The sequence below is a fragment of the Theropithecus gelada genome, chromosome 10 (genome assembly GCF_003255815.1).
Source record: "Theropithecus gelada isolate Dixy chromosome 10, Tgel_1.0, whole genome shotgun sequence".
NCBI lineage: Eukaryota > Metazoa > Chordata > Mammalia > Primates > Cercopithecidae > Theropithecus > Theropithecus gelada.
The window spans coordinates 10,411,994-10,438,670 of NC_037678.1; the positions used below are offsets into that span (position 1 = coordinate 10,411,994).

General features: G+C 42.5%; 1 protein-coding gene across 3 annotated transcripts in view; it reads right to left on the reverse strand.

Annotated features, from left to right (window-relative positions):
* TNRC6B (trinucleotide repeat containing 6B) overlaps positions 1-26,677 on the reverse strand; it is a 302,194-nt gene that overhangs the window by 197,023 nt on the left and 78,494 nt on the right. For all 3 annotated transcript variants that reach the window (XM_025398888.1, XM_025398885.1, XM_025398889.1), the window contains exon 3: positions 20,292-20,382. In XM_025398888.1, coding sequence (XP_025254673.1) covers positions 20,292-20,336 — 45 coding nt within the window. In that variant the 5' untranslated portion in view covers positions 20,337-20,382. The remainder of the gene's footprint in view (positions 1-20,291; positions 20,383-26,677) is intronic.

A 26,677-nucleotide genomic window follows, 5' to 3' on the forward strand; every position in this document is an offset into this window, starting at 1 on the left:
GCAGAGGTTGTAGTGAGCCAAGATCATGCCATTGGTCTCCAGCCTGGGCAACAAGAAAGAAATTCCATCTCAAAAAAAACAAAAAAAAACAAAAAAAAAAAAACAGCATTTCTCACATATTATTACATGAAAGCTTCCTTCACATCATTCAGCCATCAGCTCCAGGGCCATCTCTTTGATCCAGGGTGATCTTCCCTACCAGCCCAGCTGAAATACTTCCACGGTCACTCCCCAGCATCACACATATCACTACCTGAAAGGCTTATTTGTTCATGTGTCTTATTGTCTCTCTCCCCAGCCACAAATGCAAACTTCTTGAGGCAGAGACTTCGAATGTCTTATTCACCAGAAGCCTGGCACAACAAAGTTGTTTGACCAGGATGTGATGACTATCTGACATCTGTTTCCCTTTTTCCTTTCTCCTACTACTCCCTAAGCATTTATTTCCCTAGGTTCTGTGCTTGGACCTCTTTCCTCTCATTCTACCACAGCAATTTCATGTCATCTCAGAGTTTCCACTATTAAATTTGAGTGATCCCAATTCTGTTTCCAGCCCTAACCTATCATGTTTCTAGCCCCACAGTCTCATCAGGTCGAATGACATTGCCACACAGATAATATGCCAGCATTTCAAACTCTGTGTTCCATACAGAACGCATCCTATTCACTCCCAAACACGTTTTTGTTTTGTTTTGAGACGGAGTCTCGCTCTGTCACCAGGCTGGAGTATAGTGGTGTGATCTTGACTCACTGCAACCTCCGCCTCCTGGGTTCAAGTGATTCTCCTGCCTCAGCCCCCTGAGTAGCTGGGATTACAGATGTCCGTCACCACACCCAGCTAATTTTTGCATTTTTAGTAGAGACGGGGTTTCACCATGTTGACCAGGATGGTCTCGATCTCTTGACCTTGTGATCCGCCTGCCTTAGCCTCCCAAAATGCTGGAATTACAGGCGTAAGCCACCAAGGCCGGCCGATTTATCATTTTCTCTTTCCTCAACATCAAATAAATTGCTAAATCCTATCCATTTTATAAGTGTTTCCAACCACTCCCTCTATTGCAGGTACTGTAGTTAAAAAGAAAATGTATATATTTTTTGAAAGCTGAGAAGTCAGCTGATATAATGGACAAAAGAATATTTAACATGGTCTCAACAGACTAAGGAGATAGGTGGAAGCTCCTAATTTTTTTTTTTTTAATTTAAGTATAATTCACAAGCAGAAAAACACACACACTTTACGTGTAGAGCTCAGTGAATTTTATTTTTCTCTCATTTTCTCTCTACTTTTGAGACAGGGTCTCACTCTATCACCCAGGCTGGAGTGCAATGGCACAACTGTGACTCACTGAAGCCTTGACATCCTGGATTCAAGTGATTCTCCCACCTTAGCCTCCCGAATAGCTGGGACCACAGGCCTGTGCCAGCACACCCAGACAATTTTTAAAAAAAAAAAATTTTTTTTTTTTGTAGAGATAGATAGGGTCTCTCTGCCCAGGCTGGTCTGAAACTCCTGGGCTAAAGTGATCCTCCAGTCTTGGCCTCCCAAAGTGCTGGGATTACAGGCATGAGCTACTGAGCCTAGCCTTAATGATTAATTTTAGATATGGTTGTACCTTCAAGCAACATATAGATTGAGACAGAAAATTTCCATCTCCCCAGAAAACTGCTACATGTCCCTTCCCTTGAAGATCCCCCTATTACTATAAATGGGGTTGACATGTTCATAAGCTTTATATCACTGGGATCTCATAGTATGTACCACTTTTATATTTTCACTTTTTTCACTCGGTTTTTTCACTCGGTATAATGTTTCTGAGACTTATCCATGTTGTTATACTGATCAAGAGTTCTTTTTTTTTTTTTTTTTTTTGAGACAGAGTCTCGCTGTTGCTAGAGTGCAGTGGCACAATCTCGGCTCGCTGCAAGCTCTGCCTTCTGGGTTCATGTCATTCTCCTGCCTCAGCTTCCCGAGAAGCTGGGACTACAGGCGCCTGCCACCACACCCAGCTAATTTTTTGTGTTTTTAGTACAGACGGGGTTTCACCGTGCTAGCCAGGATGGTCTCAATCTCCCGACCTTGTGATCCACCCAGCTGGGCCTCCCAAAGTGCTGGGATTACAGGCGTGAGCCACCGCGCCCAGCCAAGAGATCCAATTTTTAAACTCAGTAGTGTTCCATTGCACTGACAAACTATAATTTGTTTATTCATTAGATAGACAGCTGGCTATTTCCAGTTTGGAGCTGCTATAAATAAAGCTGCCATGAGCATTTTCATATAATGTGTTTTTGCAAATCTATGCAGTCATTTCTATGGAGTATACACCTAAGAGAATGTTTGCCTTCTAGGGTGGAAGTTCATTTAACTTTATTTAGAAGCTTATGAAACAGTTCTTTAAGTGGTTGTATCATTTTACACTCCTTCCAACAATGTCTAAAAGTTCCAGTTGCTCCACATTCTTGGCAACACCTGGTATTATTAGTCTTTTGAACTGTAGCCATTTTGGTGAGTGTATAACGGCCTTACATTATAGTTTTAATTTGCATTTTGCTTATGAATAATGTTGAACATCTGTGTTTTCAAAATCATCTGGATGTCTTATTTTGTGAAATGCCTAGTCTTTTGCCCATTTTTGTTGTTTGACCGTTTCTAACTGATTTTTGGTAATTCTTTACATACTCTGGATACGAGACTTTTATTAGAAAGATGCATTGCAGGCCAGGCGCGGTGGCTCACGCCTGTAATCCCAGCACTTTGGGAGGCCGAGGCGGGAGGATCACGAGGTCAGGAGATCGAGACCATCCAGGGTAACACAGTGAAACCCTGTCTCTACTAAAAATACAAAAAATAAGCCAGGCGTGGTGGCAGGTACGTGTAGTCTCAGCTACTTGGAGGCTGAGGCAGGAGAATAAAGTGATCCCAGGAGGTGGAGGTTGCAGTGAGCTGATATCGTGCCACTGTACTCCAGCCTGGGCGACAGAGCGAGACTCCGTCTCCAAAAAAAAAAAAAAAAAAAAGATGTATTGCAAATGTTTTTTCCCAATCTATACTTTTCTATATTCTTATTTTATTTTTTTTTTAGAGTCAAAGTCTTGCTGTGTCACCCAGGCCGGAGTGCAGTGGCGTGATCATAGCTCATTGCAGCCTCAACCTCTAGGGCTTAAGTGATCCTTCCACCTTCGCCTCCTAGATAGCTAGGACTACAGGAGTGCATCACCAAACCCAACTAATTTTAAAACATATTTCTGTAGCCTCGGGGTCTTGCCATGTTGCCCAGGCTGGTTTCAAACTCCTGGCCTCAAGTGATTCTCCCACCTTGGCCTCCCAAAATGCTGGGACTACAGACATGAGCCACTGTGCCCAGCCTTTTTCCACATTCTTAATGGTGTCAGTTGTTCAGCAGAGGTTTAAAATGTTCCATGAAATTCAACTGAACAACGGTTCTCTTTTACAGTTAGTGCTTCTTGCATGTTACCAAGAAATGTTCATACCCTCCCCAAGGTCATGAATGCAGACATCTCTTCTGCGGCCATCCAAAGGTTTCAACGTTTTAGCTCCCCCTGTTAGCTCTGTGATCCACCTCAAATTACGTTTTGCATATAGTATGTGACATAGAGGTCATGGTTCATATATTTCCATGTGGTTATCCAATTCCTCCAGCACCTTTTCCTCAGTGAATTACATTAATCTTTTGATAATTTTTTTTAATTGTGAAGTCTTATGCTTTAAGTTCAAAAGAATCAATTATACAACTATAGGTTGGGCATACAATAATAGCAGTGTATGGACAATGTGGTTGACTTCTGAAAAAAAGAAACACTTCTTGCTTAGCTATAGAACCACAAATTTTAACTGATAACGTATTTTAATATCCTTTGAAGCTTATTTTGACCATGTGATTAAATTCTAGTCAAAGAGATGTAAGCAGGATGTAAAGTGCAGCTTCCACAAAGTCTTCCTAAGAAAGTGGCAAGTTCTCTCCTTTCTGCTACATGGAACACAGTTAAGAATGGTTATTGTTATTTTTTATTTTAGCCATTCTAGTGGATGTGAAATGCTATCTCACTGTGGTTTTGATTTGCACTTTGCATGCTTTTTAAAGCAAAGATGCCTAAGCCCTACTGGGCTTAATGAAACAGAATCTCAAGAGTTAGAATCTGGTGGCTGTGCATGGTGGCTCATGCCTGTAATCCCGGTGCTGTGGGAAGCCAAGGTATGAAGATCACTTGAGGCCAGGAGTTTGAGACCAGCCTGGGCAACATAGCGGAGACCCGTCTCTAAAAAAAAAAAAAAAAAAAAAAAATTAGCTAGGCGTGGTGGCACATGCCTGTAGTACTAGCTACTCAGGAGGCTGAGGTGGGCGGATCCTTTGAACCCAGGAGTTCAAGGCTCAGTGAGCTATGATCACACCACTGCACTCCAGCCTGGGTGACAGAGTGAGGCTTCTGCTTCAAAAACAAAAACAAGAAAAAAGCAGTTGGGACCTGGGATCTCTATTTTCTTTACAAGCACCCTACGTGATTCCCATGCAATAGTAGGCAGACTACAGCTGAACAAAGGGGCAGTCAGAGGAGTGAGAACCCGTGAATTTTTAACATTTTCTTTAAGAGGTAAGGCACTTACAGACTTCAGAGTAGGATTACAGCTGAGGAAGGAGGAAAGGGATTGGCTTGGGAAAGGGCTACACAGAGGCCCTCAACTATTAACTATATCTCCTTATTTTATTTCTTTAAAAAAGAGATAAATTTGATCCCAGCACTTTGGGAGGCCAAAGTGGGGGGATCACTTGAGGTCAGGAGTTCGAGACCTGCCTGGGGCAGCATGATCTCTACTGAAAATACAAAAATTAGCTGGGCATGGTGGTGTGTACCTGTAGTCCCAGCTACTCGGAAAGCTAAGGTGGGAGCATCGCCTGAACCCGGGAGGTGGAGGCTGCAGTGAGTTGAGATCGTGCCACTGCATTCCAGCCTAGGCAACAGTGAGGCCGTCTCAAAAAAAAGAAAAAAGAAAAAAGAACAGAATTTGAGTTCACCCATGGAAAGAAGTTAACTCCACTTTGCTCAATAAATTCATTAATTAAAAAAAAAAAAAAAGAAGAGAGAGAAATTTTTTTTTTTTTTGAGGAGAGAAATTTGAAGCAAATATGACGAAGCAAATATGACAAAGCAAATATGTTAAATCTTGTTGATGGTTAAGTGGATGTATCTGTTATTTTATTCTCTGTACTTTGCTACAGCTTAATATTTTTTCTTCATGACAAAATCTTACCATGAAAAGGAAAACTACAAGAATAAAGAATATAAAAATATAATTATTGGCTGGGCGCAGTGGCTCATGCCTGTAATCCCAGCCTTTTGGGAGGCTGAGGCAGGCAGATTGCTTGAGGTCAGGAGTTTGAGAACAGCCTGGCCAACATGGTGAAACGCCATCTCTACTAAAAATACAAAAATTAGCCAGGCATGGTGGTGGACACCTGTAGTCCCAGCTTCTTGGGAGTCTGAGGCAGGAAAATTGCTTGAACCTGAGGGACAGAGGTTGCAGTGAGCAAAGACTGCATCACGACTCCAGCCTGGGCAACAGAGCAACACCCCATCTCAAAAAAATGGAATAAGATAGAAAAAAAATTACCATCTATTCAACAACCACTCTCTCAAGTATATGAAGACTGTTCTTAATATCTTTCTTAGAAATCTGTGTAAGTGGTCAAGGACTGGTATGGTCACTTTCCAATTACCAGGGACTCGAGACTTCTATTGTTCTTCCATCTTCAATATATTTCTTCCACCTTGTGTTCTAAGATGGTTGCTCCAGCCCCAACCTTCATGTCTGTGTTCCATGTAGCAGAAAGGAGAGGACTTGCCACTTCCTTAGGAAGACTTTGTGGAAGCTGCACTTTACATCCTGCTTACATCTCTTTGACTAGAATTTAATCACATGGTCAAAATAAGCTTCAAAGGATATTAAAATATGTTATCAGTTAAAATTTGTGGTCCTATAGCTAAGCAAGAAGTGTTTTTTGTTTCAGAAGTCAATCACATTGTCTGTACACTGCTAGTATACTGGTTTTGCCCATCCTATAGTTGTATAATTGATTCTTTTGAACTTAAAGCATAAGACTTCACAATTAGAAAAAAAATTAGCAAAAGACTAATGTAATTCAGTGAGGAAAAGGTGCTGGAGGAAATGGATAACCACATGGAAATGTATGAACCATGACCTCTATGTCATATACTACATACAAAACTTAATTTGAGGCAGATCACAGACCTAACTGTGGGGGCTAAAATGTTAAAGCTTTTGGATGACAGTAACAAGTACTGGTGATGATGCGGACAAATTGGAACCTTCATGTATTTCTGGTGAGAATATAAAACAGTGTAGTCACTTGAAAAACAGTATGGCAGTTCCTCAAAAAGTTAAACCATATGACCCAGCAGTTCCACTCCTAGGTATATAACTAAGAGAAATGAAAACATATTCCACACAAAAACTTGTACACAAATGTTCGCAGCAGCATTATAATATTCATTTCATAATATTATTAATGTTCACAGCAGTCAAAAGGTGGGAACCATCCAAATATTCATCAACTGTTGAGTATATAAACAAAATGCAGGCTGGGCATGGTGGCTCACGACTATAATCCCAGCACTTTGGGAGGCCGAGGCAGGCGGATCACCTGAGATCAGGAGTTTGAGACCAGCCTGGCCAACATGGTGAAACCCCGTCTCTACTAAAAATGCAAAAATTAGCCGGGCATGGTGGAAGGCGCCTGTAATCTCAGCTACTCAGGAGGCTGAGACAGGAGAATTGCTGGAACCCGGGAGGCAGAGGCTGCATTGAGCCAAGATCACACCACTGCACTCCAGCCTGGGCAACAGAGCAAGACTCCATCTCCAAAAAAAAAAAAAAGAAAAAGAAAAACAGAAAAAGAACATGCATACATCCATGCAATAGGGTATTATTCAGCCATTCAAAGGACTGAAGCACTGATAATGCGCGATAACATGGATAGCCTTGAAAACATGATGCTAACTGAAAGAAGTCTCACACAGAAGGAAAACATACTGTATGATTCTATTTATATGAAATGTCCAGAATAGGTAATTCTATAGAGATGGAAAGATTAGTGGTTGCCTGTGGCTGGGAGGAAAGGGAATAGAGAGTGACTGCTAATGGATACAGTTTCTTTTTGGAGTAATGAAAATGTTCTTAAATTAGATGGTAGTGATGGTGGTACAACTCTGTGAATACACTAAAAACCACTGAGCTGTATACTATAAATGGGTAAGTTTTATGGGATATAAAATATACCTTAATAAAGCTGCTAAAAAGAAAAAGGAAAGAACATCCAAGCTAATTCTTTTCTTTCCTTATTTTTATTTTTACTTTTTTTTTTTTTTTTTTTTTTAGCATTTTGAATTGCTATTTAGGGTTCTGTTTTGTTTTGGTACTTTGAGAAAGCGAATTCTTATCCATGCTCAGGTTGGACCCAGTCTGAAATAGTTCCTACAGTTCTATACTTGAGCCTTTTCTCATCTCCCAGGCCCCATCTATTCCTATTATGTTGAGCACTCCTAATGTGTATCTTGATGTCCTCTCCCTCTACTGAGCGCTAAAATGCCTACTAATTAGTTTTACCTGGGCTGCCTGCAGGTGCCTCAATATTTCAAAATCCACACCCAGTTCAAAATAACAATAACAGGCCAGGTGTGGTGGCTCATGCCTGTAAACCCAGCACTTTGGGAGGCTGAGGCAGGCGGATCACCTGAGGTCAAGAATTCAAGACCAGTCTGGCCAACGCAGCGAAACCCCGTCTCTACTAAAAATACAAAAATTAGCTGGGCATGGTGGTGTGTGCCTGTAATCCTGAGCCTGGGAGGCAGAGGTTACAGTGAGCTGAGATCACGCCACTGCACTCCAGTCTGAGCAACAGAGCGAGACTCCATCTCAAAACAAAAACAAAAACATAATAACAGTAACAATAGCTACATCCAGTACCTTGCTCTATCTCCTATTTTACATGGTATCATTCAACCCTTTACAGATTTGTGCTCTAGCCCCATCCTTCCTGTATGCTTCTGCACACCACTGTTACTGTCTGATTTCAAGCCTTCCTCAGTCTTCTTGAGGGGACTCCTAACTGGTCTCCCTGTCTCCATTTTACACCCTGTTTGTAATCATTTCTCCACACTCCTGCCAGGTCATTCTTTCTTTTTCTTTCTTTTTTTTTTTTTTTTTTTTGAGATGGAGTCTAGCTTTGTTGTCCAGGCTGGAGTGCAGAGGCATGATCTTGGCTCACTGCAACCTCTGCCTCCCAGTTCAAGTGATTCTCCTGCCTCAGCCTCCTGAGTAGCTGGGATTACAGGCGCCTGTCACCATGCCCGCCTAATTTTTGTATTTTTAGTAGAGATAGGGTTTCACCATGTTGGCCAGGCTGGTCTGGAACTCCTGACCTCAAGTAATCTGCCTATCTCGGCCTCCCAAAGTGCTAGGATTACAGGTGTGGGCCACAGGGCCCGGCAGGTCAGCCTTTCTAAAATATGCATCAGATCAGGTTTCTCCCCTGCTTAACATCCTTCAATAGCTCCCTATTGCCTGCAGGGATTCTGCTTCTAACCCCATCTCCAGGGTCTCACAGACATCTCAGTGTTCTAACCATCTCTTCTCCAGAGAAATGTGTGGCTCTGAATATTCACAAAGCACCCTCTCCCTTCTTAGGGATTCTTCTATACCCAGGTGACTTTTCCAGTAAGTTTATCTGACATAAGGAAACAGTTGATTACTCTGCCGTATAACTTGTCCAGGATGGAATATTGAACTACTACGGCCTCTGGAGTCAGACAGACCTGGAATCCAACCCAAATGATGTTGCTTACCAGCTATGTAAACAAATGGGGAAAGCATTCGCGCTGCATGTTTGCTTTTCCAACCTGCTCTTGGAATACCAAATTCCATGACATCTTGCGATCACTTGCTAAAGCAGATTCAACCTAAGGTAGAGATATCCTAAGCTCTGGAAAGCAAAAGACTTTATTAAACTGTGTGTAAATCTTTCTTCTCTGCATCCCCTACCAAAACACAAACAAAACAAATTACCATGTTCCTAAAATACTCCTGTGTAACACTTTTCTTGACTAAATGAGCACTTACTATTAAGAACAGATCTTGCCGGGCGCGGTGGCTCAAGCCTGTAATCCCAGCACTTTGGGAGGCCGAGACGGGCGGATCACGAGGTCAGGAGATCAAGACCATCCTGGCTAACACGGTGAAACCCCGTCTCTACTAAAAATACAAAAAACTAGCCGGGCGAGGTGGCGGGCGCTTGTAGTCCCAGCTACTCGGGAGGCTGAGGCAGGAGAATGGCGTAAACCCAGGAGGCGGAGCTTGCAGTGAGCTGAGATCTGGCCACTGCACTCCAGCCTGGGCGACAGAGCGAGACTCCGCCTCAAAAAAAAAAAAAAAAAAAAAAAAAGAACAGATCTTGCAGTTCTTTGTCAATGAAACCAGTTAAAACAGATCATTCAAATGCTACTGTGTATTTTATGTCTAAATTATCCTATTTAACTATCTTTAATGTATTCTCTGTAGACAAAGACTACGTTTACTTGTTACCTTTCCTAACGATAAAGAACATTATTATTAATAGCTAAAATGTTAGCTTCCTGATTCAGTAAATATTTATTTGCAGTAATTAGTAGAGACACCTGGGTACTTAAACCTATAGCTACAAATTTGAAACCCTAGAGCTTACTTTCATTGTTTTATTATAACTATTTAAATATACAGGCCACGCATGGTGGCTCAAGCCTATAATCTCAACACTTTGGGAGGCTGAGGTGGGAGGATCTCTTGAGCCCAGGAGTTCAAGACCAGCCTAGGCAACACAGTGAGACCAAGTCTCTACAAAATAGTTAAAAAAAAATTTAGCTGGGTGTGGTGGCACGTGCCTATGGTCCCAGCTACATGGGAGGCTGAGGCAGGAGGATCCCTTGAAGCCCAGGAGGTTCAGGCTGCAATGAGCTGTGTTTAGGCTACTATGCTCCAGCCTAGGTGACAGAGCAAGACTCTGCCTCAAAAAAAAAAAAAAATATATATATATATATATATATACACACACACACACACACATACACATATATATGTATACATATATATGTGTGTGTTTATATATACACACATACATAAGATAAATATACACAAAGATACAGAGAATATTATCACAAACACCCAATTGCTCAGCTCTATAACAAACTCTACTATTATCTGTTTTAGATTTCACTTAAAAATGAACACTTCAAGTCTAGAGCTACAGAATCTCTACAGCTAGTAAGCTAACACCAACTCATTTAGAGTACTGACCTAAGTTACATTATATTTAAAGTGAGAAATGGCTACAGAGTTTAAGCATTCTAATCTATCTTTGTTAAGAACCATAAAGGAAGATTACATCAGGTCTGGAGACCGTCCCAGGAATGCTAGTCCTTGCCCTTGCCTTCCAATTCATTTGTCCTTCTATGGGATCTACTTCCTCACCTTTTGTTCTTTCTTTCTTAACTCCTGAGAACTCACGACCCAGTGGAAATCAGTCCACAGGCTGAAGTAGGCCTATTAAATCCTCTTTTCTTTTAGAGAATCTGAGTGTAGAGATACAGATATTCTAGTCTACCCTCTACATCAACACCAGTTATCCTCACACAGCAAATCATAAAGTAAAATGTACATCTCATTTCCCTGCTTTAAAAATCTGCTGCTTCGGTTGGCTGCAGTGGCTCACACCTGTAATCTCAGCACTTTGGGAGGCTGAGGCAGGAGGATCACTTGAGCCAGAAGTTTGAGACCAGCCTGGTCAACACAGTGAGACCCAGTCTCTACAAAAAAAGTAAGAAAAATTAGCCAGGCTTGGTGGCACACCTGTAGTCTCAGCTATTCTGGAGGCTGAGGTGGGAGGATCACTTGAGCCCGTTAAGTTCAAGGTTTCAGTAAGCCATGATCACACCACTGCTCTCCAGCTTGGGCAACAGAGCAAGAACATGTTTCTATTAAACAAACAAACAAAAAAATCTGCTACTTCAAGGTGTCAGTAAGGTTGCTAAAATAAAAATAAAATAAAATTGTTTAATCTGTTGTCTATTCTTGAAACTCTTCAGCCTAAGATAATCTGGGCTCTGCCATGCCCTCCGCTTCCCTGGCACCCAACACTCTAGTCGCTGTGTGGTGGATTAAAGATGACCTCATATTTAAGGCCAGTCTTCCCACTGAAAGGTGGGATCTGTTTCTCCCCTCCTTGAGTCTGGGACGGTCCTGTGAGTTGCTTTAATTCAACAGACTGGGGAAGACGCAAAGCTGGGTGACTTCTAAGGCTGGGCTTAAAGGTATCTGCAGCTCCTGCATGGCTGGAATGCTCCCTCCTGAATCACTGCCAACTGCTGTGAGAAACCCAAGGCGTGCAGAGGTCACATGGAGGAGAACCTTGGGTCAACAGCCTCAAGGTGGTCTCCTAGCTGACAGCTAACACCAACTGCCGGCCATGTCAGTGGGCCCTTTCAGACATTTTTGGCGAACTGGGCCTCCAGATGACTGTAACTCCAGCCAATACCACTTTGGAAGAGAAGAACTGCCCTACTGAGCCCAGGAAAACACAGAATTATGACAAATAAAAGGTTGTCTTGGCGATGGAGTTTTAAAAATATATGAAAACTTTATTTTTTAGAACAGGTTTAGATTTACAGAAAAATTATGAAGATAGTCCATTTATCTGAACCCAGTTTCTGCTGTTAGTAACATGTTTCCTTAGTATATTTGTCACAATTCAAGAACCAATATTGATACATTATTATTTATTAAACTGTAAGTTCTGGAATACATGTGCAGAACGTGCAGGTCTGTTACATAGGTACACATGTGCCATGGTGGTTTGCTGCACCCATCAACCCGTCACCTACATTAGGTATTTCTCCTAATGCTGTCCCTCCCGTAGCCCCCCACCCGATACATTAACTAAAGTCCATGCTTTATTAAATTTGCTTAGTTTTTACCTAATGTTCCAGGATCCCATCCAGAATACCACATTACATTGTTATCGTGTCTCCTTAGCTGTCTCTTGGCTGTGACAGTTCCTCAGATTTTTCTCAGTTTTCCTTGAGTTTTCAGGAGTGCTGATCAGGTATTCTGCAGAACACCCCTCTAGTGGAATTTGTCTGATGTTTTTCTCATGATTAGACTGGGATAATGGATTTTAGAGAAGAAACTAGAAATTGAAATGCCATTTCCTCACATCGTACCAAGGGTACAAACTATAAAAAGGACTTATCACTGTTGATGTTGACCTTGATTGCCTGGCTTTAGGGTTCTCCTTAAGGAGTGGAAAGTTATGCTCCACATCCTGGAGGATAGAGTATTTACTAACTGTTTGGAATTATTCCACTCAGGAGGTTGCAATGGTGGTTTGAAACCACTAAGTTTTGATGTGATGTAATAGACACCAAGATATCTGAAACACACTCAAATTTTTCACCATCTCCCATCACACATTACTTTATTATTATTATTATTTTTTTTTTTTTGAGACTGAGTTTCGCTCTTGTTGTCCAGGCTGGAGTGCAATGGCACGGTCTCGGCTCACCACAAGCTCTTTCCTCCCGGGTTCAAGCGATTCTCCTGCCTCAGCCTCCCGAGAAGCTGGGATTACAGGTGCACACCACCACTCCCGGGTAATTTTTTTGTATTTTCAGTAGAAATGGGGTTTCTCCATGTCGGTCAGGCTGGTCTCGAACTCCCAACCTCAGGTGATCCACAAAGTGCTGGGATTACAGGTGTGAGCCACCGTGCCCAGCACATTACCCCTTATATGCTATACACAGTTCCTCTGCATATAATAGCCTTCTCCCCGTCACCCATCCAACAACAAACCAATAAAAACCATGAAACCCTTCTTTCTACAATGCCCAGTTCAAGTGTTCCCTCTCCATTGTGGAGCTTCATGCCAGACAGAGTTCATTGCTTTGACCTAGGCACATATTTAATACCAGTGTCATAGCCTGTATGGTATGGTTACCTCCCTCAACCAGATTAAAAGTGCCCGAAATGCAGAGACCATATCTTACATAAATAACTTTGCATGCCTGTACCTACGACATCAGCAACTAGTAGGTGCCCAATAAATGTTTGTTGAATTAAATAAACTGAATGACTATAAAAGTATATCACTTTTGATAATATCTCAATAAAAAGAAGAAAAGATGATACAAATAAACAGCTTAGTTCCAGCATGTGTCAGTAAAGCCACAAAAGAGCTGAAACCTCCCAGTAATGCACAGTTCCACTATGTGAGAGTGAAACCAGGCACTAACAAAAGTGAGCATTACATTTAACCAGTCAAACCCACATATGACAGATAAAATCGTATCTGTTTTCAGATCAGTGTGATAATATAAGCACATAAATGCCAAATAAAATAGGTCACATGAGTTTCTCTCTATGGGAATCAGGCCAATGAAGTACATACATATCCATGCCTCCAGATTTCCTATGTCATCAAAGACTTTTTACATAATATAATTTTTTTTTTTTTTTTTTGAGATGGAGTCTCACTCTGTCGCCCAGGTTGGAGTGCAGGGGCATGATCTCGGCTCACTGCAACCTCTGCCTCCCAGGTTCAAGAATTCTCCTGCCTCTCGAGTAGCTGGGACTACAGGCGCACGTCACCATGCCTGGCTAATTATTGTATTGTATCATATTGTATTGTATTGATTGTATTGTATTGTATTGCATTGCATTATACTGTATTGTATTGTATTTATTGAGATGGAGTTTCACACTGTCACCCAGGCTGGAGTGCAGTGGTGTGATCCTGGCTCACTGCAACCTCTGCCTCCTGGGTTCAAGTGATTCTCTTGCCTCAGCCTCCCGAGTAGCTGGGATTACAGGTGCAGCTGGGATTACAGGTGCACGCTAACCTGCCCAGCTAATTTTTGTATTTTTAGTAGAGATGGGGTTTTGCTATGTTGGCCAGGCTAGTCTCAAACTCCTGACCTCAAGCCATCTGCCCGCCTCAGCCTCCCAAACTGCTGGGATTACAGGCGTGAGCCACCGTGCCCAGCCACAGAACATAATTTTCATATTTAACCTCTAAAAATGTGGAACAATAAGACAGTTCCATGGATAACTCTGTTAATTTGATTCAATTTTATCTCTCACATACACAGCAGAAAAATTAAATAAGCCCTGAGTGGTCCTTGGGAAAAATGTAAGAAATAGTCACTGTTCCTCCAAAGGATACGTTCAGGGGCGTCTAAAGTTTTACATTAACAATAACTCTGTCAACTTGTCTTCCTTCAGCATTTACAATAGAAGCTTTCACAATACCAGCAGAACTCTCTTTGAGAAATTCGTGAGGTCATACAAAATTGCAATCTGGTGACCATTCAGGGAAAAAAGCTCATTCCAAACTGATGTGAAATTTAACATTCTTTCTTCCTGCCTCCACTTTAAATGGTTAGAGCTCCAAGAATTAAAAGAATAAATAATAGTTTAAGGAGTCAATTCTGTGTGTCAGTACCCAGCACAGTTCCTGGCACACAGTAGGTGCTCAATAAATATTTGCTGAATTAATCAGGAGAGAGGAGGGGAGGAAAGAAGGCAAAAATAAGGAAAAACAGGACGCTTGTGCATAATTCAGGAATCATCTATAATCCGTTTACAGCAGTCTTTTAGAAACCATCACCTGCTTTATATGTTTCTGGCAGAGAAAAAAAAATCTCCCTAAACTCAAGAGGTCAAAGTCTACATTTCCCAACTCCTGAAGAATATAGAATCCTAATCCAACTCTGAACTTCAGTAAACATCTCTCTCCAAGAAAATGTTAAGGAAAATGCTGCACGGTTTCAGAGAACATCTCTTCAAGAGGAAGAGCAAAATTCACTTCCTCCAATAAGACTTCTATACCAACCCTGCCCATCCATAAGGGCTCCCGATTTATACTTGCACAACCTACCTGGATATTTTGTAAACCATATTGACCCTTTATTCATTTGTTAACTATTCTTAGCATCTTCTCTACAGCTGCAATTCCAAGCCTTTCCTCTTAACAGGAAATCGAAACTTGTCATTTCAAGTTTTCGACTGTGTACTCTACACTCTCCCAACTACAATGACTTCTCTTTCAAAGGCAATACAAAGAAAAGCTGAATTTACTTTCTTTCTTTCCTCCTCCAAAACTCCCTCCACCACTAAACAAGAGTCAGAAGAGCAGGATTTGGGCCTGAGCTCAGGCATTACTGCAGTACGAGGCCCGCTAAGCCTGGAAATCGGAGAAACCTTTTTCTAACTGCACTCTTGCCTTCCTCCACTCATTTCTTCCCCTTTTGCTCAAACATGCATAGGCCTTTTTCCATTAAAAAAAAAATCTTTCACTTGAACTTAATCCTCCTCCTCATTGTTCTCTCTTCCATTTATTTCCAAATGTCCTAAAATTAAGTGGTGGACTATAGTCATAACGCATTTTTAAAAATCATTTAATTTCTCTTTAACCCATAAAATTTGGTTTCTGCACCTCCTACTCTAATTAAATGGCACCCCTGAACATCAGTAAGTTCTTTTTAGAAGCTATCATAGAAAATTTAGGCCAGGCGCGATGGCTCAAGCCTGTAATCCCAGCACTTTAGGAGGCCGAGACGGGCGGATAACGAGGTCAGGAGATCGAGACCATCCTGGCTAACACGGTGAAACCCCGTCTCTACTAAAAAATACAAAAAAAAAAAAAAAAAAAAAAAACCTAGCTGGGCGTGGTGGCGGGCGCCTGTAGTCCCAGCTACTCAGGAGGCTGAGGCAGGAGAATGGCGTAAACCCGGGCGGCGGAGCTTGCAGTGAGCTGAGATTGCGCCACTGCACTTCAGCCCGGGCGACAGAGCGAGACTCCGTCTCAAAAAAAAAAAAAAAAAAAAAATTAAAACATGTACAAAGTAAATACAAATAAACCCCTATGTACCCATCACAACATTTCAATAGTTGCCAACATTCTGCCATTCCTGCTTCATCTATACTTCCATGTATTCTCCACTCCATTTGATTATGTCAGTTTCACCACACACAATGTACCTACACTGTAACTACTTTTTTTTTTTTTTTTTGAGATGTAGTCTCGCTCTGTCGCCCAGGCTGGAGTGCAGTGGCTGGATCTCAGCTCACTGAAAGCTCCGCCTCCCAGGTTCACGCCATTCTCCTGCCTCAGCCTCCCGAGTAGATGGGACTACAGGCGCCCACCACCTCACCGGGCTAGTTTTTTTGTATTTTTTAGTAGAGACGGGGTTTCACCGTGTTAGCCAGGATGGTCTTGATCTCCTGACCTCGTGATCCACCCGTCTTGGCCTCCCAAAGTGCTAGGATTACAGGGCCACCGCGCCCAGCCACTGTAACTATTTTTATTGTAATTATAAACCGTTGCACCCCTATCAGACACAGAACATCTCCATCTCCCCAGAAAGTTTTCTCATATCCTTTCTCTTTAATTAGTTCTTAAACAAATCCAGGTGTCTTTTCTCACTTGTCAACCTCCTCGATTCTTGGCAGCATCTGAAGTTACTGAGGGAATCTTTTTCTTGAAATTCCCCTTTCTATGATGCAAAAGGATCCCAATCCATCCTCGAGTCACATCAGTGTTGGCGCCACAACACACCTCAAGTCTGTCTTTCCTCCACTTCCGGTAACACCCATGAATGCAGCCCTACCCGAACGGCTGCACGTGCCTTCCCACCAGGCTCCCTGCTTCCACTCTTACCTCTTTCCAATCCACTCTCCAGACAACAGCCAGAGCCATCTCTTAAAATGCAAATCCTACCACATCACATCACTCCTCGAGGGAACAGCCTTCAATGGCTGCCCTATGCATAGAGAATAGGTCCACGTTGCCCTGTGGCCTCTGAGGCCTTGCAAGGTCTCTGCCTCTCTCTCTAACCTCCCGTCACACTTGGCCCACAGGTTTCTGAGAGCTCTTGGAAGAGGCCAAGGGCTTTTGCAGCTGTTTCCTGTGTCTAGAACACTGTTCCTCCAGCCCTCCAGACAGCTGGCTCCCTTGCCCATTAGCTTCAGCTGAAATGTCCCCTTCTCAGAGAGATCTTCCTTGACTAGCTACGCTCTTCCTCCCAGCTGCCCTGCATGACATGGCTTTCTTTTATTTTCTTCATAGCACTTGCCATCATCTATAATTATTATCTTTATTTATATTTATTCATGTCTCCCACTAAGATGAAACCACCTTGAGAGTAGGAACCATGTCTTTTTGGTTCACTGTTGTACCCCATGATAACACATGCTTAAGAATTATTTATTGAAGGCCAGGCGCAGTGGCTTACACCTATAATTCCAGCACTTTGGGAGGCTGCGGCAGGAGAATCAGTTGAGCCCAGAAGTTCGAGACCAGCCTGGGCAACACAGCAAGACTCTGTCTCTACCAAAAAAAAAAAAAAAAAAAGAGCCAGGTGTGGTGGCACACACCTGTGGTTCCAGCTACTTGGGAGGCTGAGGTGGGAGAATTGCTTGAGGCTGGGTGGTTGAGGCTGCAGTGAGCCGTGAGCTGTGATCATACCACCACATTCCAGACTTGGTGACAGAGCAAGATCCGGTCTCAAAAAAAAAATTTTGAACAAAAAGAAATTCAGCTGAAAATCACTTTTTGGTAAAAAATTCTCTACTTTTCCTCAAAACCTGCTACCTTTCCTAATGGCCTTCTGTTAACAGACATCCACAAACTACATACCACAGCAAAATGATAAATTCCAGCCATACATTAAATCATTCCAAACATAAGATTTTACTGACTGATTAACTGATTTACACCCTCGGTGGGGGAGAGTGGACTGACGCCTGCGAGATGAAATCAGCGTCCAAATATAAGATTTTAAACAAAAGCAACATCGGGGGAAAAACATAAGAACCTGAGTTAAACTAAGGCTGATGAAGTTGAAGTTATAATCTAATTTATAACAGAAGCATCCACTTAGGGCACATATAAAAAGAATGTTCTCTTATTCTTGAGTCTAATTCATTCTGAACTGATAAACTATTCAGTAATTGAAAAATCAAGAAAACTAGTCATTTATTTTTCCAAAAAGAAGTTGAAAACTGAGCTTATGGCACAGTAATATATTCTATACTGGTCTAATTACATATTCACCAAGCAATCTCCCAATTATACCTTATCTTTCCAGGGAGAAAATGTACTAGCCAGAAATCCAATCTTCCTTTTTTTTTTTTGAGATAGGGTCTTGCTTTGCTGCCCAGGCTGGAGTACGGTGGCATAATCACAGCTCACTGCAGCCTCCACGTCCCTGGGTACAAACAATCCTCCCACCTCAACCTCCTGAGTAGCTGGGACTGCAGGCATGCACCACCATGCCCAGCTACTTTTTGTTTTTGGAGACAGGATTTCATCATGTTGCCTAGGCTGGTCTCGAACACTTGAGCTCAAGCGATCCACTCGCCTCGGACTCCCAAAGTGCTGGGATTGCAGGCATGAGCCAGCGCGCAGAGCCCCAGTCTTCCTTAACATTACATTTCACTATAAATTAGTAAATTAGGATCTTGGGGAAGGATGTATATGTACCTCAGACATTCTGGGGTGTGGGTATCTTGGGTGTCCCGGGTATGTGTGCCTCTGTGTGTGTGTGTGTGTGTGTGATTCCTAGAGCATGTGTGTGTGTGTATGTGTGTGTGAGGGAGATTCCTAGAGCATGTGTGTACCTCACAGGCTCTGACTCACCCTACACGAGATTCAGGGTCTAGATGAGTCTGATGAAAGTCTATAAATTTGTGCTTTGGCTACAGAAAGAAAGAAATCTGGTGAGATGGGAAAGGAAAACCAAGAGGACCGGGATGACATCTGTCCCTCCACCCAAGTTGTGGACTAGATCACAGCCCCGTAGAGGGGACATCCAGAAAGAAACTGAAAGAGTTGTTTTCAGAGCTCCCAGGAAGAGCTACAGACAATTCTGAATGGACAAAGAGGGAAGTAAAAGTAATACTAAGGGTCTCATGTAACCATGTTAAGCAGCAGCCAAGGAAAATCAGCACATGGAGCCAGATAGAGACAAAAATATAGATAAATATTTATATACAGGATTTATATAGTTATATATATTTATTTTTATTTATTATATATATTTACATATAAGATTTGGTGATAACATTTCTTAGGCTTTAGATTGAAAAAACAAAGCAAACAAATTACCATTTAAAAATGTATTAATACACAGCCATAAAAAAAGAATGAAATCATCCAGGCAGGGTGGCTCATGCCTGTAATCCCAGTACTTTGGGAGACCTAGGCGGGTGGATTGCTTGAGCTCAGGAGTGTGAGACCAGCCTGGGCAACAAAGTGAGACCCTGTCTCTACAAAAAATACAAAAATCAGCCAGGTTTGGTGGTAGGCACCTGTAGTCCCAGCTACTCAGGAGGTTGAGGTGGGAGAATGGTTTCAGCCTGGGAGGCAGAGGCTGCAATGAGTCAAGATCGTGTGACTGCACTCCAGCCTGGGCAATAGAGCCAGGCCCAGTCTATAAAAAAAAAAAAAAAAAAAAAGAATTAAATCATGTCCTTTGCAGCAACATGGATACAGCTGAAGGCCATTATCCTAAATGAATTAACAAAGAAACAGAAAACCAAATGCTGCATGTTCTCACTTATAAGTGGGAGCTAAACACTGGGTACATGTGGACATAAAGATGGAAACGGTGGACACTGGGGACTCCAAAAGGGAGAGGGAAGGAAGGGAACAAGGGTTCAAAGACAAGCTCTTGGGTACTATGCTCACTACCTGAGTGATGGAATCATTTGTACCCCAAGCCTCAGCATCACACAACATACCCACGCAACAAACTGCATATGTACCTCTGAATCCAAAATAAAACAAAATAAAATTTATAATAGAAAAACACCTAAAAATTATCAGCGACTGCCTCTGTGCAGCAGGAACAGGGGACCAGCTTTGACTCTTGACTTTATATATATACTTCTGATTTTTCATAAACCTAGAGTAACTTTCATAACAAACTTAAAAAGACATAGTATTAGTGTTCTAAAAATATAAAGTTCTCTGTAGTTCAGTAAAATTGTTTTAAATGAGCATATAGCATTAAAAAGTACACTGAAAAGAAAAAAATTTCTCAATCTTAGGTTAGGTTCTAATTTAAATCAATCGAATTTTTACAGTCATGTAAAATGAAATTCCCATTCTGCTCATCCACAGCCTCTATTGTTCAATTTCTACTCAAACTGTACCTTTCAGTAATTTACTGACCTTGGAACTGCTTTCTTCCGATACTTCTCCCTCATTGGTTTGCATGGGAACAGATTTTGTGCAAAACTCTGCAGAAACACAAAAATACTGCCTAAAAGAAGAGAGAAGAGAAAAAGTATGTAAGGAATTCAGGGCAAAATTTTGTTTTTTCAAAGGTTTCGACTGAAATTCTCTCAATTAAGGCCACAGACACTGTGAAGTAACTTTGAGTAACTTTGTGTGTGTGTGTCTACGCACATTCATCTTAAAGGTAAGAAAGAGGGAGGGAGAGAAGCAGGGAGGGAATTTTTCCCACCTTGGGGGAGAAGGGTAAGTAGGACAGGTTTCCAGCATTGGGATATTAATAGCTCTAGATTTCTTTCCCTATTTTATTTGGCTTTTGGCAGAGATGGTGGCGAAATTCTCACAGCAGACACTGACCTGCAAGAAAGTATGGCAGTGAGCAAAGCGGCACACCTGTTGTTCCGCCCCTGCAGGTCACAGTGCTTGGGTATTAGGCTAAGGCTATTGGAATTGGCTGGGTTTCCTGGGCTTATAATTTATGAATAACGTTCCTGCTTTCTTCGTAACTGAAATTAAAGTACACTATAATGGGTGGCCCCACTTTTCATTTTTAGGAAATGTGCTTAATAAACTAAATGTCAGTTAATTTATTTTTATATGAGACTATTTATAGGGCAAGACAGTAAAAAGTAATTAATTTTTCCCCAAAGAAGAAAGAGTCAAGAAAAAGTTTGTTCAAATTTTATGAATTAAAATGTGCCAAACGGAAACTACTAAAAATTTATACAACATTTTCATGAATTCATTACATATGTAATTATTGAGGAATAAATTTTTTTCTTTTTCTTTGAGACAGAGTCTTGCTGTGTCGCCCACACTGGAGTGCAGCGGTGTGAGTTTGGTTCACTGCAATCTCCACCTCCTGGATTCAAGCGATTCTCCTGCCTCAGTCTCCCAAGTAGCTGGGACTACAGGCGCCACCACCACCCCCCGCCAATTTTTGTATTTTTAGTAGAGATGGGGTTTCACTACATTGGCTAGACTGGTCTTGAACTCCTGACCTCGTGATCCACCCGTCTCAGACTCCCAAAGTGCTGGGATTACAGGCATGAGCCACCACTCCTGGCCCTATTGAGGAATCATTATTCAAATGACACAAATCTCCATTATAATACAGGTACGAATATTTACAAACCTATCAGCTACTTTAAAGCTCATAGCTACAAAACATAAAAACTAAAAAAGGCCGGGTGCAGTGGCTCATGCCTGTAATCCCAGTAATTTGGGAAGCCGAGGCAGGTGGATCGCTTGAGCTAAGGGCTTCGAGACCAGCTTGGGCAACACGGCGAAACCCCACTTCTACCCAAAACACGAAAATTAGCCAGGCGGGGTGACACATGTATGTGGGCCCAGTTACTCAAGAGGCTGAGGTGGGAGGACTAGTTGAGTCCAGGAGGTCAAGGCTGCAGTGAGCCGTGATCACACCACTGCACTCCAGCCTGGGTAACAGAGTGAGATGCTGTCTCAAAAAAAAAAAAAAAAAAAGGGTAAAAAGATGCTGGTAGTGTGTTTTGCAAGAAAAATCTATTAATGCACAATGCCTGATGATCTGTTTTGGTGCAGACTTCTCTATAACCAGCCAAGACTCATGGCTAAGAAGGTGCTTCCAGGAAGCTGTTTCCTCATCTACTGGGTGGGAAGGGGTTACCAAAATATCAAAATATCTACTTTGCTCACCTACCTAGCAAGGTCTTTTTGGGATCGAATGCATATTTATGTGATGTGAAGTGTAAAATCAGTACAGTAGAAGCTCTCAATTGATATTCATTCACTCACTCCCAACGTAATCAACATTGCCCATCCCCTCTGTCAAACACATGACCAATGCTCACAGCAAGTGAAAACAGGCTTTCTCTAGTCTACTTTGTCCCTCACCTACTTATCACAGTTGTGCAAAAAGAAAAAAAAAAAAAGTTCTCTTTTGATGAAAATTAGGTTGATAACACCGGAAAAACTCGGTAACATCTCCAGAAAGATTTTATGTGTAATTTGCTTCACAGATGTCTTTAAGTTCTCCTACTTCACTGAAACAGAGACTGCATTTCATAGATGATGCATCATAGGCATAGCTGAACCAGAAAAACTTCTTGGAACTCCATTCATGCTTGCAGGTCTGTGCTCAGCACACTCCTTGGTCTGGGGCTGTACTGTCTGCTCCCTCCAGACCCCCACTCCATTCTCTGCCTGACTGTGTGCCTCAGGAGATACCATCATTGGGCTCCTTATCTTCTGGCTGCTGGCTGGGCTAAGCCAGTGGGAGGCACTGACTGGAGACAGGAGGTCGGCGGAGGAAGAAGGGATGGCAGTGGTTGTTTCTTCTATGAAAGGGCACTGCTCTCATCTTGCTGGCTTCTCCTTCAGCTATAATCTTTTTACTTTCATCCTTTCTGGATTCTCCTATTTGGCTGTTCTATTTTTCTTAAGTCTCTTTCTAGCCTGACTCGCCTGGCCATATTAGTTCTCTCCTTCTCCGACAATCACTGCTATTTCCCCTCACCGACTCCTCCTCCCTACCCCCCAACACTGAACACTGTCATCTCTCCTCCCCTATGCTATCACCTTCTACCCAAGGCTTTAACCAAGACTTCTGCCCCTACACTCACTTCTTAAAATCCATTGTCTCCTAGTAAGATCCTACCAAGGCCCAAGTCTTACCTTCCCTACTACTCCAGCCCTTAATTTTCCAACACGTTAGAATGGAAATAGGGAAACCAACAAAGGCTAGTGAACCACCCAGTGGCTGACAACAGTGGGGAACCTTACTATTGCTACACCTGAAGGGGAAGGGGCAGTGACTGGAACCTGGAGGGGGAGCTGTGGCCGTCACTGAAGAGTCCAACAGACCTGAATGTGTACGGATGTGTGACCTTGAGGTAATCACTCAATTCGTCTCAGTCTCAGCTTCCCTATCAAAACTTGGGAATAATAGTTATTCTGAGGATTCACTGATAATGTATTTGCACTTGATACATAATAGATACTTAATAAGTACATGGAGATGACCAACTCACAAGGCATTCTCTACCCCGAACTCTTATTCTTTCAGAGTCCGATCCCCAGTGATCTCCATTTCCCTTTGGACGCGCTGTGAAAAGGGAATGCTTCTTCCTGGCTCCTGAGTTTCCACCCTTGGCTCCTCTCCACCTGCACACAATCCACTCCAGAGAAGGTAACAGGATCTTACTTTAATGGTGAGTTTGGAAGGAGAAACAAAGTGTGTGGAGCTCAGCCCTTTCTTTTCCTTCCTTTTGGAAGCCAGCTGCCCCGGGGAGCAGGCACTCTCCTCTCCTCCTCCACCCACAGACACAGGACCCTCACAACTACCCATGAGTAGGTCAGTCTGTGTGATTATGAAGTTCAGTGTTAAGCTCACCGGCCTGCAGATGTGCCACATTCTCCAATACAGCTGTTTTTTTTTTTTTTTAAGCCCGGCCCCTCTGCCCAGCGGCACACACGATAGCAGTGGCAGCAGGAACAGGTGGTCCAATACAGCTTTATTAGTCAGAGAAACAGTATTTTGGTCTCCCAAATGCCCTCCTTTTAAAAAGGAGGGGAAAATGGAAAGTGTAACAATTTTTTGCTGCATGTAAGTTTTTAAAAAGGAGGACATTTGGGAGACCAAAATATAGAGCCCAGTCAAGGGAAGGAGAGTGCTATTTATTGGGTCTCAAAGACCGTAACCTCGGGTGCAGGGCACTCAAATTTTGATAAATAGACACGAACTAAAATTCAAGGGAGTAAAACACATGTGGCATTTTTGAGGCTTCTGTTAAGGCCAGGACTTTGGGCCTTGGACTTTAATGAGGGGGCACAGTATTTTCTTGTAGAAGCTTATATTAGGCTTTTTACTGTTGTTTTTATAGTTACACAGTAGCTTTTAACTATTGAGGCTGAATTCGAGGTTTATAAACCATAGGCACACAGTATTGTGACCTTAGCAGTGACTGTAGTTATGGCAACTTTGTCTTCACGTAAGTGGCTGTTTCTATAGAGACAAGACTGCGTACACTAGGCACATAAGCCTTTGCAAAGGGTTGGGGGCTTTGCAGGCCTCATCAAGAAACAAGCCACAGACGGTTGTGGTGGTGGTGGTGATGCTGGTACTGAAAGCTCATTTACATATCAGCTGTGCAGGCAGTCTCAGCATACACCAGCCGCTCTGGCCTAGCAAGCAAATGCCAGCTGTGCTGGCCTCAGCAAAGGGAATAGGGCATTAGCGGCCTTGGGTGGCTTCAGTGTACAGAAGGCTGCTGCTTGACCTTGAATTATGCCGGCGCAGCTTTTCCTAAGCAGGCATGGCTGAGGAAAGATTAGACTTCAGGGAAAACAGACTTTCTTCCTACAGGCCTTTTAGACGTCAGAAAGTGGAACAATTACTCGCTGCATATAAGCTGCAAAGCAGCTGAATTTCAAATAGCACACATGCATTACAAAACCAGTGAAGTTCTACATTTAAATTGCTTGTGCTAGGCCTATATAGGTGATTCAAAAGGAAAATGAAAATTAAGAGGTTTCTGGTGAAGGAAGGAAGGAAGGAAGGAAGGAAGGAGGGAAGGAAGGAGGGAGGGAGGGAGGGAGGGAAGGAAGGAGGGAGGGAGGGAGGGAGGGAAGGAAGGAAAGGAAGGAAAGGAAGGAAGGAAAGCTAGGGGAGGAAAACTTTTTTCCCTGTTCCTGATACTTCCTTCCACATGGGACAATATCCAGCTTTTCATATTCCTGGCCTTATATCCCTGACTCAGGCTGTCAGGGGTGAAGTCACTTCTCTGATGAGTGTGTCTGGAAGAAGGAACCAGGCTTGCATAGTCCAGCCCTTTTCTCTCCCTTTTCCCTTGGGGGCACCTGTTCTGCTCTGTTCCTTTCGTTGACGAGGAGGCAGGTCTATCCCAGACTAGTGTTGCTGGGTGAATAAACCTGTTAAGTCCTTCAGTCCAGTCTTAAAAAGTCTGCTTGCCCTTACATTTAAGCCAGTTCTCCAATGGCAACTTTATGAATGATAAACGTGAAATTTTGATCTCCAGCTATCTGCCCTACTCCTTTGTCCTAAGTCTCTGTTGGTTCAGAACTTGAGCAGGGAAGAGAATACTACTTATTGGATACCCTTTGATCTCAACTTATATCTAAAACGTATCCTCCTCAGAATTAAGTTCAGTTTTCCATATCAGCCTTGTCTTCCAAATTATTCCATTACCACAGCATTAATCACACACTTTTACTTCCAAAGCTTTTCACTAACCTCATTTCTAGTTACTCTCAAAGCACACTATATTCTGCATTCACGCAGGCAAATCTTTCCATTCTCAGCACACAACATGCTAATCTCTATCTCTATATATCCTAGCCCACACCCCACTGGAAACCCCTTACCCTCATCACCAATCCACATCTCTACCCTTCTAATCTATTCAGTATTTTTTTTTTTTTTTTTTTGAGACAGGGTCTCACTCAGTCATCCAGGCTGAAGTGCGGTGGCATGATCACGGTTCACTGCAGCCTCAGCCTCGCTGGGCTTCCCAAGTAGCTGGGACTACAGGTGCACATCACCACGCCTGGCTAATTTTTGTATTTATGGTAGAGTTGGGATTTTACTATGTTGCCCAGGCTGGTCTTGAACTTGTGAGTTAAAGCAATCCACCTGCCTAGGCCTCCCAAAATGCTGGGATTATAGGCGTGAGCCATAGTGCCTGGCCTCCAGTCAGTTTTTATTTCTAAAAATCTTTCCTGATTAAAACCATGTAATGTGCCCACTTACTAAATGTCATATTGATACCTATTTTTATCTTTGTCCTTTATTTTATTTGCTCTCATTTTTTGTTGTTTTGGAGCTGTCCTTAGTTTTCAATGTGTTTCTTGAACAAACCTTGATAACATTCTTGTTTGAAGGCATGGCTTATGGTTGTGTCTAGGGCAACTTTCCTTTTGACAAAATAGAAGGTAAGTAAGATAGGCAATGCAAAAGTATACGGTTAACTAAGGGTTCCATGTAAGAAGTGACAAAGGGTCTAATGTATCAGTGCTAACAGAGTCACAAAAAAGTCAGGGGAAAGCCCACTTACATGAAAACTAGAGGGGTGAACAAGTCGTGCCAAAGTGACAAGTCATGTCCCATCATGAGATGAGACAACACAAGTGTTTATTTTATGTATGTATGTATGTATGTATTATATATTTAGAGACAGAGTCTTGCTCTGTTGACCAGGCTGGAGTGCAGTGGCGCAATCTTGGCTCACCACAACCTCTGCCTCCCGTGTTCAAGTGATTCTCCTGCCTCAGCCTCCCAAGTAGTTGGGACTACAGGCACGTGCCACCACGCCAGCTAATTTTTG